This window comes from Ziziphus jujuba, chromosome 1, assembly GCF_031755915.1.
Source record: "Ziziphus jujuba cultivar Dongzao chromosome 1, ASM3175591v1".
In the NCBI taxonomy this organism is placed as follows: domain Eukaryota; kingdom Viridiplantae; phylum Streptophyta; class Magnoliopsida; order Rosales; family Rhamnaceae; genus Ziziphus; species Ziziphus jujuba.
The window spans coordinates 4,811,758-4,833,371 of record NC_083379.1 but is presented as its reverse complement, the minus strand read 5'-3'; the positions used below and the strand labels follow the sequence as shown (position 1 = coordinate 4,833,371).

At 32.1% G+C, this 21,614-nt stretch overlaps 1 protein-coding gene and 1 pseudogene across 1 annotated transcript; both read right to left on the bottom strand.

The window, feature by feature from the left end:
* Positions 1 to 334: 334 nt before the first annotated feature.
* On the bottom strand, positions 335 to 3,639 carry LOC125419050 (F-box/LRR-repeat MAX2 homolog A-like; annotated as a pseudogene).
* Positions 3,640 to 8,036: 4,397 nt separating this feature from the next.
* Positions 8,037 to 18,922, bottom strand: LOC107404539 (F-box/LRR-repeat MAX2 homolog A). Its single transcript, XM_060813913.1, has one exon. The coding sequence runs from the start codon at positions 18,638 to 18,640 to the stop codon at positions 16,454 to 16,456; it is 2,187 nt and encodes a 728-aa protein (XP_060669896.1). The 5' UTR covers positions 18,641 to 18,922; the 3' UTR covers positions 8,037 to 16,453.
* Between the last annotated feature and the right edge of the window lie 2,692 nt (positions 18,923 to 21,614).

Sequence of the window (21,614 nt, the reverse complement as noted above, 5' to 3'; positions counted from 1 at the left end):
CATGAGTAGAAGTATTAGTACTTGGAAGTCTTGTCTGCTAGATATGCCTTCGGTTTTGCTTACTTGAAAATTGTAATTTTAAATCTGTGGGGTATATATCCTAGAATCGCAAACCATGTTGTTGACTTAAATGGTGAACTTAGGGCTTATGTGGGGCGGTTGCTCTCATTTTCACAGAAAACAAAAAGAAAGATTTGTTTTCAGTCTAGCAACAAAAAGAAAGTTTGCCCTCATGTAATGATTGCTTTGCTATCAGTTTGTTTGTGTCATATATATATGCTTTTGTGTCTGTTATTCTTTAAAACTTGGCTGAGCATGAAACGATGAATACAGGTTATTTTAAGCCTGATAGCAGGTTATAATAACCTTAATCTTCACAGAATTATTGCCAATACTCTTGAGCTTCAAATTCATAAGCTCCCATACCGAAAACAGAATGAGAATATTGGGCTTCTGATTTTTAGTCAGGGATCCGATGGCAGTTAACAGCATCCTCAAATCTACTGCACGAGTCTACCCTCATGTCAGTGCATGAATCATTCTCTGGTGCAGGATGGTAATCCTCTCTTAACTCTACATCTCTGAGAGTGAGTATCTTTAGCAAAAACATCACTAAGTGTTCATTAGCCGTGCCATGAATGAAAAGTTTTCTTAGAATCTTGCACTCTGCAAGTAATCCTGCTGCAGGGAGAGAGAGACTTCTAGGATTAACGTCTGTATGCTATGGAGGCCAATAATCTAATTCAACAAGTTTCAAGCTGCCAATTCCATTGAGAAAAAACCTCTCCCACATGCTCAAATCAGCATGCCCCGAGGGAGCTGTAAGAGCATAACCAGTTGCTCCTCCACAGTCTAGTTGCATCTTTGAGAGCCGAGGAAAACACATGAGAGAGCTCAGTCCAAATGCAGCCATGTGAGGTCTTGGTTGATTCCAGCAGTCACCTTCGATTTTTATTTGAATCTCTTCTAGCACGGGGCAGTCCTCCAACCCCACTAAAGCTAATGGTGTCATCAATTCACCAACGGCGATCCTGAGAAAGATATTTCAGCTTTCCCCAAGCTTCTGAAGAAATGGGATCTACATCGCCACCACTACTTTGAGAGTAAGAACAGTCTCTGACTGAATGGCATTTGAGTCTCTTCTTTAAGAAACTTTCTTCCCCTGTGAAATTTTGCTTTTCAGTTCGGAACTTCTTGAATCCCACAGGTTGATTGGAACTGCCAGTCTCCTCATCTGACTGGTGGAGGCCATCCCTTGCACCATCTATGTGCAGTCTCTGTATCAGGTCCTGGATTGGTTGCAAAGCCTTTAATGAGCACAGAGCATTAAAATTCTTGCAGCTAGAGATCCTCACATCAATTAACGTTTTCTGAAGATTAGAAGCCAATATTCTCATCCCCATTTCTGTGACCTTCTGGCATCTTTAGACCTCAAGCTTGGAAAGTCTTGGGCAGCCAAGGGAAATAGCTATCATGCCAGAGTCAGTTAAATCAGCAGAGTTATAGATGGACAAAGATTCCAAACCTGTGCAGAGTGCAATGCCTCCTGGGTGAGAATCCATTCCAATGTGTATCCCATGGAAGCGCCCCAGCTTCAAAGATTTAAGCCGTGGGAATTTGGAAGCGAGCAGCTTCAGCGACAGCGCTGTGTCTCTAACATTATGATAAACGTCAACCAATTCTTCGAGCAATGGCAATGCAGCAAAAAGGTCATCGAGTGTGGCATGGCTAATTCTAGCATCTTCAGGAGTGTATCCTTCATCATTTGAGCCAGCCCTATATGTTGAAGTAGAATCAGCAAGGTGAAGAAGGGAAAGGCCAGGACAATTTGAAGCAAGAGCAAGCAAACTCTTATGCCCTACAAAGCCATTGAACCTTTGATCAAATATACATGTTACAAGTAACCGGCGAAGATTTGGACAGGTAGCGGTTATTGCAAGAAGCTCATGGGACTTGAACCCTTCAATGGAAGAGTGGGTTAGAATGTTCAAGTGGTAGAGTGAAGCTGCAACTTGAGGTGAGCTTCTAGAGCTGGTGGAAGATCTTCTGTCCAGCAATAGGATTGAGAGAGGTCAAGGGAAGACAGCGAAGAGCAGTGCTGAAACAGAGGGAGAAAATCAGAGCCAAGAGGATAGCATTAACCCTGATGCCAGCGGACAAGCTTTATATGGCTTAGATTAGGCCATTGAGGAGCAAGAAGACGGAGAGTTGTTGGAGTTCGGTCATAAATTGTAAGAGAAACAATTGAAGGGAAGGCTCGACGGAATAGCTGAGCAAGAGGTACTGCGTTTGGGGAGGATTCAAGTAGTGGATGTCCCCAAGGGGAAAGAAAGAGATCGAGATTGGTGACTGCTCGAAAACAAGTAGGGAGGAGGAAGAGATTGCAGATATTGCCGCGGAGAGTGATAAATGTGCGTGTTGCACGCTCTAACACTAGCCATTTGAGACAAACGAGGGACATTGCATTTCTAGTACGAGTATCAGCAACCAAGTTGAAAATGTCGGAGAGAATTGCATCTGGTAGGTCATGGATGTGGGAATTATTTCTTAGACATGAGCTAGACTTTGTGGCATGCATGACCTTTTTTTTTCGAATACGAGAACAAGATAGAGAAACTAAGACCATTGTGGAATATATATATATATATATATAGTGAAAGGAAAAAGAAAAAAAAAAATATCATGATTCACTGCTGTTGAATGAAGTAATGAAAAAGGTAAAGATTCAAAAATATGCAAATTGATCGATGAGAGAGAGAAATCAATGGATGAATATAGTCATTTCTGTGGTGAGGGACTGAAGACAATGATATATATATATATATATATATTATACACAATTCAAACTCGCTCTCACAAAAAGCAGACAATTAGCTGATTCGAAGAGAGAGAGTGGAAACTGGTGGGGGAGGGGGAGAGAGAGAGAGAGAGAGAGATTTGGAAACAACCAGTTGGAATGAAGCAAAAGACACATGTAGTGGGAACTAGGAGCTTGGAAGAAGGGAAGGAATAGTGTATTTGGTGAGGATGAAGATAAAGATACAGTCAATGAAACTGGTGGTTTCAGACTGAGAGACCGACCACCTTTGACTTCGAGAGAGAAGAAGGCTCAAGTGTAGCTGTGAAGATGAAGATCATAAACGTACAGTAACTGAAACTGGTGGCCATAGAGCTAGAGGGAGACTTGGAGCAACTGTAAGGTAGAAGATACACACACACACACACACACACACACACACACACACGGAGAGAGTGTAGAATTGGTTAATTCAACAGAGTAACTGGGTTGCGGCTCGCCACTTGCGGCTCAACTTGATCATCATCCACTCCTCTTTTCTTTTATTCCTTTTTAGTGCTCTCTTTTTTATCTTTTGGTGATAGCTTCCAACTTTTCTTTTATTATTTTCATTTTTCAAGCTCTCTTATTGTTTGACTAGGCAAATTCATCTCAATATCTCTTGGCTCAACGCCTGACACTTGTCTTATCCGCGGAAATATTTTAATCTAGAATATTTTTTGCTAAATAATCAATTTTTAGTATTTACCAAAACCAAACAAATAAATCAATAAACTTTTGGCAGCCAATTTGTGTTTCATGGTTTTTGTATTAGATTTGCAGTTGGAACATTTCACCAGGTGTTGTCCACAAATGTTCTGATTGAATGCTAACGCATGCCTACAATATACATATATATATATATATATAGATATATAATCACACTTAAATAGATATATAATCACACTTAAATTATGTTTTTAATATTAAAATTAATGTCAAAATTTTCTTTTTAGTTCTTAGATTATATAAAAAGTTGAGATTCTAAAATTGTAATTATTAGTTATCTAAGTGTTTATTGAGATCACTTTTCATAAATAGAATTTTAGTATGTAATTAAATTATTATTTTATTATTTTTAAATTTTAAATATTAATTTTTGATGTAATTTAAATGCTGATAGGGGAAGATTTGATATTATAGTTAGTTTTCATCTAGTGAATTACTTAGTTTATCTTATGATATCAGATATTGATGTGTCACAAAATTAAATGGGATAAATAAAGAAATACATAAAATTTTAAATTATTTTTTTAAAATACAGTGTTATTTAAATACCATGTTAAAGGATTCAATTTCCTCTATTAAGTTTTTAATATAACAAAATAAATATAAAAAATATTTTAAATTAATATTATTATATATAGTTTGCTTATTCTACCTTTAAATAACCAATAAAAAAATGAAACTAAGTAACCCATTAAATTATTGAATGTATGTATATTTATATATATGTATATATATACATACAAAGGCAGGATATGTGATAAAGACTTGACAAATATCATTTTGGTCTTTGGATAAACACATATATTAAGTACTTATAACTTTCCATTTCTTGTGCACTACTAAATGTATTTATTCCAAAACTAAGATGATTTGTCAAATATTCTTTGTCAAACACCATAGTTCATGCATGAAATACTTCCTACATATGTAGAACGTCTTTACTTTAAGGTTCTTCTTCATATTACATTTTCATTTATGTATGAAATTAATTTTCTTATTATTTTTAAGAATAATGCTAAGATTAGTTTTTTTTACAATTCCAAAATGATTTTTTATAGTTCTATTATTTATATACTACTCCTTAAATGTATAAAAAAAAATATAAAATTAATTAATACAATATTATTTATTTCTAAAATATCCCTAATTCATACCATCCCAAAATTACATATCTCTTACAAATAAAAACTCTTTTTAGAATTCTAAAATAATTATATACAATCCCATAAAAATTAATTTCACTAAAATATTCTTATTCTCTTCTTTCTTATTTCTCGTTTTGAATTAGGGTTGATTTTTATTTATTTTTATTTTTTTTTATTTTTTTAATAACATAAAATGTTATTTATTTGAAAGCAAAAAGCCAATAAATAGTAAAGGATACTGGAGATTGGGAATGAGGTGACCATCTCATTTTTTCAAGATAATTGGTCTTTTCAAGATCAAAAAGTTTTATTATTATTTTTCCATCTTATTTTTCAAGACAATTTTATTATCTATATCTTTTTCATCCTGCATATTTTTTACATTCAATTACATATAAATTATCAATGATTAAAAAAAAAAGAACATATTTCATAATGTATGATATTTAACATCTATATATACATATAATGTTCACTAGAGAAAAATTAAAAATCTTAATAATGTTTGGATATACGCTTCTAAACAATTAAAAAATGTTTAGTTTTAAACGTCGACCAAAAGATGAATTCTAAACATCTTAATAATATTTAGATGGACGCTTCTGAACAATTAAAAAATGTTTAGTTTTAAACTTCCAAATAAAAGATGAATTTTAATATACCACGATCAAATATAAGAGTGTTGTTCTGACCTGGTCGTTAGTAAGAGATAGAAAAAAAATCCAAACTAAAGCAATCATCACAATATAAAAAAAATAAAGAAAACACTAAATTCATCTTATTGTTTCATATTTTTTAGCTTCCATAATTTGTGAATAATTGTTGTATATGCAATCTTAATTTTTAAAGAAGTATCAATTAGATGGATATATTTAACGTATTATTTGAGAAGAATAATGAGATTGTATAAAGAAATTTAAACAGATTTAGTTAACAAATGTCTTTAATAATAATTTTAAATAGAGATAAAAATATAAATCAATAATGAAAATATATAGAGTCCAAATGGTAATGCAATTAGAACTACTCTAATACTAAAACTATAAAATTTTGGAGATCAAAGGACGTCTCATAATATTAAAAGTTGATACATTAACATGTCATAAGTATATAAAAAATAAATATGAATGTCGTTTGGTATATAATATTTGATAATAAATGTGGCCTCCAGATTTCTCGCATTTTTAATTGACTAATTAGTTGCTATGTGACGAAAAAACAAAGGGAACAAAATGTTGCTATGGATTTACGAAGCATGCTCCAACGGTTTCTTTTAGCTTTACATGTAACTCTGACCTTATGTTGATTTTTATCTTGGGAAAGAAATAAATAGATAATTAATAATTCAGACATATTTCCTTTACTTTTTATTCATGTTACAGTGTCCTTATTCAAGTTATTCATTAAAAATTCCTTATTCAATTTTTTTTTTTTTACTTTTGTATTTCCTTCAATATAACAACAATCAAATTGTAGTTGACTTTATGTATTATATATAAAATAATTCTCTAATAAGCAATCTATTCCCCATTTTAATAAATAAATAATGATTATGTAGTAAATGTTAAATGTTGTATATTCTATTTAAAATTTTAGATTTGAATTTAAATATTAATTGTCGTTTAATTTTGGTTAAGTTTTTACCATGTAAATATCTTGATTTAATTAAATAAAAAATGACCTTATAAAATACATTTTCTTTATATGTATTAGTTTGAAATATATTATTTGTTACCATTGATGATCATCACCTTTAAAATCCATATGTCATTTTTACCATTTAAATGTTGTCCAAAACGATTTACTATTTCAAATTAGATTTTTATAATAAAAAATACATAATTGAACACAACCAATTAGTAATAGTCATGACAACAATAATCCTATTAATGATCATAATTATAGGTAATAAATAACAAAACTTTATTAGTTTTGATTTATAATGGAAACAATAGGAGCCTAGATTGTCTATCCTCTTTTTCATATTTTTATTCATATTTATCAATGATATGATATTATTTCATTTAAAATAAATTATTAAAAAGGAAATAAAATAAATCAAATGAAAAAAAAACTATTTTTTTTAAAAAAGAAGAATTTTATTATAATGCGCTATGTATTATTCACTCCCTTTTAAATAAGGTAGGATTTTATCACTAATAAATTAGTTTTTAATCCACTATGTATCCCTTGTTCACTCTATTGGATGGCCACTAAAACACAAAATACCTAAAGTACCCCTAATTTTTTTTTTGGAATTTGCAATTTGCTTTTCCCCTTTTCAAAAAGAGAAGAACAACTTCTCTCGTCTAAAATAATCAAAATAATTAAATGATCAACATATTTTGAGAAATTCTTTTATGAAATGATATGATGTAACATCTTTTTGTGAGAGGACGACTATATGATCCTGAGACCACCTGAAGTTTGCTCCAAAAATAAAGACTAAGAACGGAATATGTATTTATTTAAGATTAGGTAAAATATTTTAAGTTCTATAACTTAAATAGATTAGGACTACCACTTTAAGTATATATATGCATGCACGTTATGCTTCTCTAATCTCTACCAAGACACAAGGACTCATCATTATGGAACTTATGATAAACGTCCATGCCACCTGATAAGTGAATTTTAGCTTACTTATTTAGTTTTCGATAACTTAATTATTTGTGGAAAATTCAAGCATTTATGGTTATTTTGAGATGTTTTTGTGTATTTGTGTAGGTGAATTCTAAAGTGAAATTAAGAGTAATTTTCATAGTTTTTGAAGCTTTGGAGAGGAAGAAGGCTCAACATATCTCAACCAAGTCAAACATGCCACTAATTATTCAATATTTTTAAAATATTGACTTTCCATGTCTTAATTTCTAATTTTGATTTTCATTAACTTTAGTCAATATGTAGCTTTAATGAAGGCATGTGCAAGACATGTGTTTTTCGTATAGAGATTTGCATATGCAAATCATGTGACTCATTTAAATTAAGCATGTGAAAGCCATGTGCACCTCTAGGACCTTTTGATCTTGATCTAAAGGTTGAATTTAAGGTTAGGATTTTAGAGATGATTTAAGGTGGTTTTATTTGAGGAGGCTTGTTAGGGTGAAAAAAAGGGGGAGCCACCATTGTAGATAGCTTGGAGAAGAACTAGAGAGCAACACACCCAATTTAGAGAGAGAAAGAGCAAAATCTAGAGAGAGAAAGCTTGGGCTTGGAAGAAGATTGAAGATTGAAGATATTCTATTACAAGATTCCTCCTCCTTCGAGTTTTTTCTATCTTTTATTACTCTCTAAATCATATTTCTATATATATTGTGTTTGATATGGGTTTAATGATGAATATATATTTTGTTTTGGATTTGGTTGATATTTTGTACATGGATTGCTAGATTTACTATCTAGGGTGTTGATGGAACTTTTATTTGGATTGTAATTGAATGGTGGTTGATTATTATTGTGCAATTATATTCTTTTCTTGTGTATTCCTTGGATTTAATGTTTGAATATGCTTAATTAAATTGGAAATCAATTGAGTATTTGATAGATCTATAAATTTCATCTTGGGAAATGGTTATTTAATGGATTTGTCACTAGGATTACACAACCCATGTTTTAATTAGAGTTGGAAAGTTTAGGTTAATTAAGGAAGGGATTCTTGAATTTCTACTAATTATCTATAGATTTTAATTTTCTTAGGGATAGGAAATTAGATGTAATTAGAAACCCTTTGATTAGAATTAAAAATAGAAATCCAATAAAAATCAACCAAAGTAAGTTCAATTATAGGAAGAATAAGAGGGAAATCAACATTCTAGAATTTTAGATCATAATATTTGTCATTTTCATTATTTGTATGTGTTGTTTCTCTTGATTTTTTATCCCAATATTTTAATTTAATTTTAATATTAGTTTTAATTTACATTTACACTAGTTTTTAATCAAATTGGTTACCTAAATAAAAAGAACTAATCAATAATTTTGGTACTTAGCAAAATTTCGAACATCAATTTTCGAAAAAATAATATTCACTTATCACTCTATTACGTGTGCGATCCGTATACTTGAGGAAATAGCACAACACTACCACAAACACCTCAAAGGTAACCAAATGGTGAAGTTGTTGTTGATTACTGTTATGGGCCAGAGTTTCAATATCCACTGGAAATGAACTTGGAGAAAGCCTTTCTCGTACTAAAATACTACTATTCATAGAAAGCATTTCAACTGCTTTTTGATCATAACAAAGAAAATCACTTTTAAAATATTCTTAGGCAAGACACTCTTTAAAAAGGTCATTTTAATCCTCTTAAAAAAAGCATAGTCGCTATCTCTGATCATATAAAAAAGTAAGAAAATATAAGTGGAACCAAAAGTAAAAACATAGTAGTTCAGGAATAAATTCCAACTCTTTTTCTTGTGGACTAACGAAGAACAAGACAACGTACTAGCCAGTCGATCATCATATAGGAATCAATCACAATGCCTTCAGTACTATAGCTTTTTCTCTTTGAACATCTTAAGTTGGATTGGAGAGATTCGAACTCAAAATATTAATTACAGATGAAACAGTACTTTAGTCCCCATTTTCATTTTCTTTATCAAAGGAAAGTCCATCTGAGAGAAGATTAGACCAACACCGTACTCAAGACAATGTCAGAGTTACGATGCATACACCACTCATGCCTATCAACCCCAAAACAAAAACTAGAAGTTAGCAACTGTGATTGATGGTGACTTGACAGATAGATGCGTAGTGTACATGATATCAGGCATTTACTAGTATAACTACACAAGAGGTCTGGAAACTTCGTAGAAATACTATTTCCTATTTCTCCCCTCAACTTGCCCACTTGATTTTATGAACCTACCAATTACTTGGTGGCATGCATCGATATTCTGTTCTTTATTACTTTTTTAGAGAACCATAGCTAGCAATGGAAGAATATGAACAAATATATATCATTCGGAAGAACTAGACTAAAGACTTAGAAAAGCCACTACTATGCGTATGTGGTCACAGTTAGTCTTATTTCCACATACATGGGATTTTTAAGAGATTGGTGTGGAGTGGGGATGATGCATGCCTACGTTTTCAATTAATATTATATGATTTATATCATGAAGACCCTGATTAAGAAGCTAATTGAAGAACAATTATTTGATCAATTGATTTATGTTGTCGCTAGTTGCTGATTTGCTAATTGATTTATATTAGAATGCTAGTTGCTGATTTGCTACTAAGTGGAATGTAGAAGGGGGATGTGGGTTTTGTTCCGGCTTTGTGGGTCTGCTGGGTTTTGAGAGAATTAATTAATGGTGGATTGCAATTATGTACACGGTAACGTTGTCCTAAGAGTCTATCTTACTCCATCGTACATACGTTTAACCATTTATATGTATATATTTTTAAAAAATAAATATGTAAGAAATTTATATCTATATTCGATAAAAAATACTGAGCTAAATAGTTTAGACGCTTACATCTAAATGCTTTTTTTTTTTAATAGTAAAATCCTATTTGTATATATATTTAGTGCAAGGTATATATTTGTCTTCCTACTATTGAAGGCGGCTTTGGATAAAATTTCAATTTATTTATTTATTCATTTTTAATTTTACGCTTTAATTATAACTTTATAAAAAGGGTATGTATGAAATATATGTTTGTGTCTGAATGAAAGCCGAGAGAAGCATATAGAAATATTTTTATAAATACTTTTTGCAGGCATTTGGGCATTTGGAAACGTTAAATATAAAATAAATTAATATAAAAAGGAGAGGAAAAAATTTAGCCTTTTGAATTCAAAATCTGGAACTGGAACTATGATTAGTGATCATTCCAAACCATCTTCTTAAAAGGACAAAATTAAAGGCAGAACTTGCTGGTGCTGTGGCGTGGTGTGATTGTTTATCATGTTAAGCTTCCTCTTAATCATGAAAAAAACAAAAAATGTTAAGCTTCCCCTCTACGTGGACTAATTTTCTCCATGCCAGCAATGAGCCAGAAGCTTCCTCTAGACACCACGTGTTAGTCTCGGTAAATCCTTTTGTTTAATTTTCATTTTTTTTTCTTTTACAAGAATCCTTTTGTTTAATTAAGCGGAGATAATGTGTCTGATTAATTAAAAAGGTAATTAAATGTCTAGTGAAAGCTTTTGGAACAGATGATTCTTAGCAGTAACGTATGTAAAAACTGGAGTTTGAGTTTTCCCTCAAAATGATATTTTTGTACTTTTTCTTTGTCACCTTTTTTTTTGGGTAAATTTTCTGTCTTTGTAGAATTTTATATTTCCTGTCAAAATGAAAAAAAGAGAGAAACAAAGTTATTGGAGAAATAAATATTTTTTCCTTTTTTTTATTGTTAATTAATTTCCTCACTTTTCGAAATACTTAAAAGTGGGCTGAAAATAAAAATAAAAAAATGTAATTTATTTTGTTGTAAAAAATATGATAATAGATTATAATTCAATTGATGTAGCAAAATGAAACTAAAAGCTTTATTGGTTTTCTTTTATTGCAATTTGGATTAGTTTAAATGGAGTTTTGAACTCTAAATTTAAAAGTGTATTTTCAATATTAATCTTATCATTAAATTAAATTTACAAATACAATATTTTATTTGTTGAAAAATTAATACAAATTAAATAGGAATAAATAAACCATCAAAAAAAGATACATAAAACTCAACACAAATGAATGAAATAATGAAATGTCAATTTGCCAAATATTTGGTAAACACTTTGGTATTTACAATAATATTGTTTTTAAAACGTTAAATATGTTATATTTTACATTTTTGAAATTATCTCCAATATTATAAAATGAAAAACAGTTCAAATGATAAAAAAGAAAAATAATACTAAAAATTACTAAATTTGTTTATTTTTCTTTATCAGATATTACCAAATATTTTAAATTGAACAAGATGAGAATTTTTTTTTTCTTTTTTGAGATAAAAGAGGAGGGACTTATTTATCAAAACTTGAATACCAATAATATAGCATGATTATATTTTCACTTTCTATAATATTTTAGACTATATTTTACAAAAAGAAAAAATTAGTAAAAAAATTTGATGGCCGACTAACCAATACAAATAGTACATTATGGAATGATTACACTTGTAATTACACTCAACAAGAAAAACAAAAAAGTCAGTTCCCAAAACACAACTTCTGTTTTCAGAAAAACAAAAAAAGTCAGTTCCCAAATCCCAAATCCCGTTTCCAAGGTCCTGTTTTCCTACTGGGGCAGAGAGTAGCGACTATAAATGGGAAAGTTGAAAGCAAAGGCAATTTGGTTTGGTGCTCCTCTCTCTCTCTCTTTCTCTATCTATCTGTGCTGCTGTTACTGACATTCTCTTTTGCTTCTTCTTCTTCTCAAATCATTCTCTTTGATACTTGTTGGCTATCCACTTTCATACCACTCCTTTTTCGCGGTTTCGTTTTGGATAATGGACATGGCTTTTTTCTATTGGCGCAATGCTTTCCCTTCCGCTTTTCTCTTCCACGTTTAAACTAAAATGTTCCCCTTCTTATAGTGTTTTTGTTTATTCTCTTAAACATTTCATACAAGATCACAATATAGAGACTCCCAATTGGCGTTTTTGGGTTGAAGAATTTATTGCATTTAGTTTTTTGCTATATTGGAACTAATGCTTGGAAATAAACAATAATATGTGATAGGATTGAGGTATATCAATGATTGGCCGTAATTCTGAGCTTTGATAAGTTAACAATAACAAATTGTCCTTAATTAATTAATTAAATTTCAACTTCTTATAAATGTTTGATATTAGACGGGTACTCCTTGATTTCTGTTATTCTATAATTAAGAAGTGGTATGAATAATAAATCAAAGATTTTCAATAGCGGATATTTGTTCTTCTGTTGTTTGATTCAATAACATACTATAGGAAATAATTTATTTTATTAGTTTATCTGGAATTATACTTATTTTTTGGATCAGTTATTTATATCTAAATTATATTTATTTGCCCTCACCTATATATATACTTTATGTTGTGAGTTTTTTTTGTAAATCTTGAAATTTGATCCCTATGGTATTTTTGAAATTATATATAGATAGTGACAGTTTTTTTTTTTTTTTTATATCTATATTTCAACCATTATTTTAATAATACTAAATATATCAAATAGTCTATCTAATGATATGATATTATTTTATTGGTTTGTTTTGAGTTATATTTATTTTTAAATTCACTCATTCATATTTGATATTATTTTCTTGGTTTGTTTTGAGTTATATTTATTTTTAAATTCACTCATTCAGAGGTGCTTCAGAAACCTCAGCAGAGAAACCCACAAAATCTGCACCTTACTGCTGGTTGATTAAAGAATTTGATTTTTCTTTTCAGAACCAGAGCTACTCTGTAACTGTGATTTTTGTCATAAATTAAGATTTGAAGATAGTGAATAGGAGTCCTGCATGTAAGGAAGGGAATACAATACCATGTTTGAATTAACTTTCAGTGTAATTAGTAAAATGACCAAGTTTGCATGAAGTCAGAGGTGGTCTGGACAAATTAGGATGTTCCATAGAAGAGATTGGTGATACTTTTTGGGCCTCAGAAGTTGTTTCGTAATTCTTCTAGCCTAGTGAGGAATGGTTTGATGCTTAAGCTGAATAACACACTTAGGACCATTACAGAGTATGAACAATTACACATATAGTTTGATGCTTAAGCTGAAATTACACACTAAAGACCGTTTACAGAGCATGAACAATTACTTATGTGGCTGGTGCTGATTCAGTTTGACATTCAGCAGACTTTCTTTGAAGATTTGTATTGTCCTAAAGGATTCACAAATATAGGGAAAGTTTGCTATCTAGCTACGAATATGAACTCATAAAAAATGTGGTTTGCATTAGTTGTAACGCTATATGTTTTATTGATAGTCTCTTCATTTGTTGAAATTGTGGCTGTTAGACTAGAGGGGGTGGGGTATGTGTAGCACTTAAGATTCTACCAGAGCCAGCATTTTTATTGGTGGATACTGAAACTATATTTACTTTTTCCAACATCAATTGCTTGATTCAAACTTATGCTATCGCATGGTTTATGACTCAATATAGGTGCGTGAAAGCATGCTAGCTAACCACCTCAAAAAAAAGAGTCTTTATCATATATAAGGTTTGGGAACACATAATATGTGGTTATGGAACATCCCTGTGCAGTTTGCCTGAGACATGAATTATACAGGCAAACAAATTAGCCTCGGTCCCTTCATCCAAGAAAATTGAGCATGAAGGCCCCCGGACAAAACGATTGTACAGGTAATGGGAAGTGAAAAAGGATGCTCTTCCTCGGCCTATATACCTCTTTACTTTCTTACTTTCTCCCCTTAGGTCTTTTGTACAACCTTCCACCCTCAAAGTATAAGGAACCTCCCTTGTCCGGCTGGAAAATCACCCAACGCGAGCAGTTACTCTCTAGGCATATAGGACATTGGTTCTTCTAGAGGAGATGTGTATTTTCTTGCATTTTATTTAGCTGAGATTTCAGTTTGGTTTGTAACCAATTTAGTAGAACAAATTAAATGGGTAATCTGGTCACTGTAATCTCAGCAGAAGACAGTGATCAGCATGAGTCAAGGAAGTTAATCAGCTGAACCAGTGTTTGGAGTATGTGATAAGTTTGGGTAATGTGTTAGAAGCACAATCATATCACAAGTCAAAGTCAACTCTCATCAAATTACCAAAAAATTGATGACGAATTCAGGTTAATCAACCTTATCATTGGTCATTTTTCAGATTTATAATGAGTTTCCCATTTTTCAACATTTCACTTTCTAGACTGCCATCCCTCTTGAGTTCCCCACTGGAAATAACAGGCTTGGGCTGTTTCCTTTTGATTGCTGCAAAAACATCTAGGCTTGGAACAGTGGGAGCAAGCCCCCTTCATGAGCTACAATAGTCTACTAGAAGTCAGAACTAAGAATCCAAAAACGCTTATTAGAGCAGTTTTGGATCGACAAAGCCTCTATTCAGCACTGGGAAACTACTAATAAGGGTTTTTATTATTGTGGTTGACAACCAACAAAAGACTCAGCTTTCAAGGTCGGAAGAGATAAGCATTTCTAAAACATGCTGTTTCAACCATTATTTAATTTGGATTTTTATTAATTTACCATTTGATTATTCAAATATTATTTTACTTATTGGATAAAAAAATGGTTAGATGTTGAAGAAAATGGATTGTCCTACATAGTTTAAAAATGAAAAACTTTGAATAGTCACAACTATAAATGGAATTTGTTAAAAAAATGCAAAGTGAAAAGTCTCACATCAAAAATACAACAAGCATATGAAGAATCTGCCTATATATTGAAGTTTTATTTGCTAATTGAAGACACATCTCTAGATACAACTTCAAAAATATAGACTAATTAGCTTATTCTCATTAGAATTTAGTTTCTTAATTATTCTTAGTTGAAACGTTGTTTTTAGTTGAAATTTTATTTTTAAAAGTTTTTTAAAATTTTTTTAAACATTAAGGCAATCAGACCTTATAAGTTATTTTGTTTTCTTAGTTGAAATACTGTTCTTAGTTGAAATTTTATTTCTAAAAGTGTTTTAATCATTAAGGCAATTGGACTGACTTTGTAGATTATTTTGTTTTGAGTAGTTTGATTCAATTAGGCTATATTTTTTCATAACGGTGAATATTTTTCTTTTAGGCTTGGCTTGGCGAATATTTTTCGCAAATATTTTTCTGTTCGGCTTGGGGAATATTTTTTTTTTAAGGTTTGAAGTGGCATGCTTTGGTGAATATTTTTCTTTTTTTTTAACTGTTGCATGTTTAAAGTGCCGTGCTTTAGCGAACATTTTTCTTTCTTATTGGCACACCCGCAAAACAGATTGTTAGAAAGTTTCTGACTTACCAACACATGCTAATCAAGTTAGTTTCCGAATCAAGTTTGTCTTCTCCGTATAATTGACAAAAACCAACCACCTGTTAATCAAACAATAGTTTTGATGTGATCATGTGGTATATGTTTATATCTGTCTTAGAGAATCAGGATTTAGAATAATAATTTGAAGATGTTAATGTAAGGAGACAATATACTTTTAATAAAGTATGAGTAGAATTGTTACAATTTCATCTTTCGTCTCAAGTGAAAGAATTATAATTGTTACAATATACTTTTATCAGCACTTTTAAGACTTTAAAATCTCCAGAATATATTTGGACGGATACAATTCACTCGTACATAAGTGCAAGTTCTTCAGAATATGTTTGAGTGAATACAATCCACTCATACATGCGTAGAAAAAGTGGTAGCACTTGAAGTCTTGTCTGCTAGACATGCTTTCAGTTTTGCTTACTTGAAAATTGTAATTTTAAATCTTTTGGGTATCCTAGAATTGCATACTTTTTGGCTAATTTGAATGGTAAAATTTGTTTGGGGCTTTTGCCGTCATGTTCCCCAAAAAAAAAAAAAAAAACACAAAAACAAAAACAAAAAATAAAATAAATAAATAAATAAATAAAAAAGAAGAAGAAAGAATGGTAAAATTAGTCTTCAGTCTAGCAATAAACTGACATATTTTTTTAATTTGTATCTGTTATTCTCTAAGACTTGGCTTTAAGCATGAAATGATGAGACCAGGTTATTTTACGCATGAAAGCAGGTTAATTATAATAATCTGAATCTTTTTTAGCTTCAAATTCATAAGCTCCACTACTGGAAAGAGAATGAGAATATTGGGCTTCTGATTTTTAGTCAGGGATCCAACGGCTGTTAAGAGCATCCTCAAATCTATTGCACGAGTCTACCCTCATGTCAGTGCTTGAATCATTCTCTGGTGCAGGATAGTAATCCTCCCTTAACTGTACATCTCTGAGAGTGAGTATCTTTAGCAAAAACATCATTAAATGTTCATTTGCAGTGCCATGAATGAAAAGTTTTCTTAGAATCTTGCACTCTGCAAGTAATCCTGCTGCAGGGAGAGAGAGACTTCTATGATTAACATCTGTATCCTGTGGAGGCCTATAATCTAATTCAACAAGCTTCAAGCTGCCAATTCCATTGAGAACAAACCTCTCCCACACGCTCAAATCAGCATGCCCAGAGGGAGCCGTAAGAGCATAACCAGTTGCTCCTCCACAGTCCAGTTGCATCTTTGAGAGCCGAGGAAAACACATGAGAGAGCTCAGTCCAAATGCGGCCATGTGAGGTCTTGGTTGATTCCTGCAGTCACCTTCGATTTTTATTTGAATCTCCTCTAGCACCGGGCAGTCCTCCAACCCCACTAAAGCTAATGGTGTCATCAATTCACCAACGGCGAACCTGAGAGAAAGATATTTCAGCTTTCCCCAAGCCTTTGAAGAAATGGGATCTCCATCACCACCACTACTTTGAGAGTAACAAGAGTCTCCGACTGAATGGCATTTGAGTCTCTTCTTTAAGAAACTTTCTTCCCCCATGAAATTTTGCTCTTCAGTTCGGAACTTCTTGAATCCCACGGGTTGATTGGAACAGCCACTCTCCTCATCTGACTGCTGGAGGCCTTCCCTTGCACCATCTATGTGCAGTCTCTGTATCAGGTCCTCGATTGGTTGCAGAGCCTTTAATGAGCACAGAGCATCAAAATTCTTGCAGCTAGAGATCCTCACATCGATCAAAGTTTTCTGAAGATTAGAAGCCAATATTCTCATCCCCATTTCTGTGATCTCCTGGCATCCGTAGACCTCAAACTTGGCAAGTCTTGGGCAGCCAAGGGAAATAGCTATCAAGCCAGAATCAGTTAAATCAGCAGAGTTATAGACGGATAAAGACTCCAAACCTCTGCAGAGTGCAATGCCTCCTGGCTGAGAATTTATTTCGTTGTATATCCCATGGAAGTGTCTCAGCTTTAAAGATTTAAGCCGTGGGCATTTGGAAGCGAGCAGCTCCAGCGACAGCCCTGTGCTTCTAACATTATGACAAACATCAAGAACCAATTCTTCGAGCAATGGCAATGCAGCAAAGAGGGCACCGAGTGTGGCATGGCTAATTCTAGCATCTTCTGGAGTGTATCCTTCATCATCTGAGTCGGTCCTATCTCTATATGTTGAAGCAGAATCAGCAAGATGAAGAAGGGAAAGGCCAGGACAATTTGAAGCAAGAGCAAGCAAAGTCTCATGCCCTACAAAGCCATTGAACCTGTGATCAAATAGACATGTTGCAAGTAACCGGCGAAGATTGGGACAGGCAGCGGTTATTGCAAGAAGCTCATGGGACTTGAACCCTTCAACAGAAGAATGGGTTAGAATGTTCAAGTGGCAGAGTGAAGCTGCAACTTGTGGGTGAGCTTCTAGAGCTGGTGGAAGATCTTCTGTCCAGCAATAGAATTGAGAGAGGTCAAGGGAAGACAGCAAAGAGCAATGCTGAAGCAGCGGGAAAAAATCAGAGCCAAGAGGAGAGGATGAGCGCTGATGCCAGCGGACAAGCTTTATATGGCGTAGATTAGGCCATTGAGGAGCAAGAAGATGGAGAGTTGTTGGAGTTCGGACATAAATTGTAAGAGAAACAATTGAAGGGAAAGCTCGGCCGAATAGCTGAGCAAGAAGTACTGCATTTGGGGAGGACTCAAGTAGTGGATGTCCCCAAGGGGAAATAAAAGAGAGATCAAGATTGGTGACGGCTCGAAAACAAGTAGGGAGGAGGAAGAGATGGCGGATATTGCCACGGAGTGTGATAGATGTGCGTGTTGCACGCTCTAACGCTACCCATTTAAGACAAACAAGGGACATTGCATTTCTAGTACGGGTGTCAGCAACCAATTTGAAAATGTTGGAGAGAATCACATCTGGTAGGTCATGGATATGGAAATTATTTCTTGGACTTGATCTAGACATTGTGGCATGCATGAACTTTTTTTCCAAAACGAGAATGAGATATACTGATGGACAAACTAAAACCATTATTGAATATGTATATATAGCGAAAGAAAATTATATGATTTACTGTTGTGGAACGAAGTAGGGAAACAGGATAAAGATTCAAAAATTCGCGAGTTGATGGATGAGAAAGAGAGAGAGAGGGAGACGGTGGATGAATATAGTCTTTTATGTGGTGAGGAAATGAATACAGCCCTTGGCCTGAATAGAATGGTACTTTTATTTGTAGGCTAAGTGTAATTTTGAGCAAGGTTTTAAAAGGCAAGCAAGGTGCAGCGTTTTGTCAATAATGAGGCGATGGTAAACCTCCAGATGTTGGGCATATGTTTTTAAGGAATTTAATTATAATATTAAAAAACTAAATATATTTTTAAATTGATATAAAATTAAAAAATTATTGTATCAATTAAAGTTTTCATAAATATAAAATTAATAAATTATAAATAAATATACAATATAACATACATTTCTAATAATCAATAAATGTAAATGAGGATAAAAATAAATTTTTTATAATGTAGAAAAAAAAATATTAAATTTAACTTATAGATAAGAAAGGCTTATTTTTATTCTTGATGCCTTTGACCTGTCAATGAAACCATATGCCTCAAGAGTGTATTGATTTTTTAAAGCTTTGGGTATTTTTTATGTGCTTCGTCGTGAGGCGGGCTTTGAGCATAACATACAATAAGAATGAAAGGATGAAGATCGAAAACATACAATAACTTAAAACTGGTGGCCATAGAGCTAGAAAGAGAAGTGGAGCGAGCCTAAAGTAGCAGATAAAGATATGGAGACGTATAATAAGCTTAAAACTTTAAAACTGGTGGCCATAGAGCTAAACAGAGACGTGGAGCATGCCTAAGGCAGAAGATAAAGATATGGAAACATACAATAACTTAAAAACTTTAAAACTGGTGGCCATAGAGCTAGATGGAGACGTGGGCATGCCTAAGGTAGAAGATAAAGATATGGACACTGTATCGAATTGGTTAATTCATGATCAACAGGGTAACTGGCTCGCAGTTGCCATATCCCCACAAGGGCTGCTCAACTTTACCATGATCCACAACTCCCCCATTTCTTTTATTCCTTTTTGGTGGTCTCTTTTATCTTTTTGGTTATAGCCTCCAACTCGCCCTTTTTTTCTTTTTTTTTTCCTCTGTTTTCAAGCTCTCCCTTTTGTTTGATTTGACGAATCATATATATCCCTATCTCTTGGCTTAAGGGCTGCCACTTGTCATGTCGGCTCAAATTTTTATTGTCCGCAAATGTTCTGATTTTTTTATTTTTTATTTTTTTTATTTTTTTGGCTAGAAGTTCTTATTAAATGCTCATGCATGCCAATATATATATATATATATATATATAAAAGAACATATAGAGGCAAGATTTATTACAAAGATTTTTGACATATATCGATCATTGAACATGTATATCCAATAGTGTTTAAATCATGATATTAGGTGCTCGGAACTTTCTATTGCATCTGCACTGCTAGATGTATTTATTCAAAAATTAAAATGATTTATCAAATATTCATTGTCAAACACCTTAGTTCATAGAACACTCCTTACTGTGACATGTGCGGATCATATGGCTTGGACATATATTGTATATCCTCAATGGTGTTTGGACAATATATATAAAGGAGATTCTATAGTCAGGACCGATTGGATGAAATTTTATATGGATCTGGAGCAAAATTAATACAAAATCAGAATTTTTCAGAAAAGCCGATTATTTTTTGGTATAGCGTCTGCTAGATCCGCATGAATCTCTATCTAGATGGTTCTAACTGTAAAAAAATTCTATATATATATATAACAAACCTTGGAAAAAATAACTGCAAAATCTAAGACGAAATATATTGATCCTTTAAATTAAATGGTTATTTTTATGAATCATTTATATATCATAAAAATAATGTAGAATATTATATTTGATTTTAAGCCCCAAAAAAAAGGATATTATATTTGATATTTTATAATAGAATGGATAATAAATTTTGTAGATTTATATTGAATATTTAATTTTAATTTTAGTATATTTTGGTATATTAAACTTTTAATAATTCATTTCATATGTCTGTATAACTGTTAAATTTGCAATTACATTATATATTTGTCTTAATAGAATTTTAAGATGTTTTTTTTTTATTTCATCTATTTTTTTTAATTTCGCTGTTAAGATAAATGTTTATTTTAATTAAGTTTCTAACATGTTTTTTTTTCTTTTATTCAAAAAAAATTCGTAGATAAATACTCCTAACATATTATTTATATATAATTAGTATAGAATTTAAAATTTGAATTTGATATTGGACGCTTACGGGGACAACTAGTACAGAAGCCACTGTTTTCTCGTTTCCCACTGTATTTTAAAAATTGAAAAACAAAAAATATCGGCGTGGAGTATCTCTATCATATATTATAATATTTTTCTCTCTCCCTAAATTAATATGTCTTTGGTAGTGGAGTTCGTAAAAGTCAACTTCCTTTCCAAAAAAAACATAAAAAAATAAAAAATAGAGTTTTTAATCGGTCCCCTTTACCAACATTATCGGATCCATTCTTTTTTGCGGATTCATTCTTTTGTGGTTTAAAAGCCCTTTACCAACATTTTCAGATTCATTCTTTTGTGGTTTAAAAGCCCTTTACCAACATTTTCGGATCCATTCTTTTGTCGATTCATTCTTTTGTGGCTTAGAAGCCCAAGACCCTCACATGGCCTAGAAGAAAAATATACCTTGTTATTATTGTAGGTTCTTAAATTATACCATGATTTACAAATTAATTCTAAAACTTTTTTCTGTTCAAATCCATCCTTAAACTCGCAAAACTATAGCACTGTTAGTCCTTAATATAATGATCAGCAATTTTGGAATAGTTGATGGTATTTTCGTAAATATTTAAAGTTTGCAATTTGCAATCTTGGACCATGGAGACCACTTAATAATGCCACTATGATATTTTATGTTGAAAAGGGGGCTAAGATA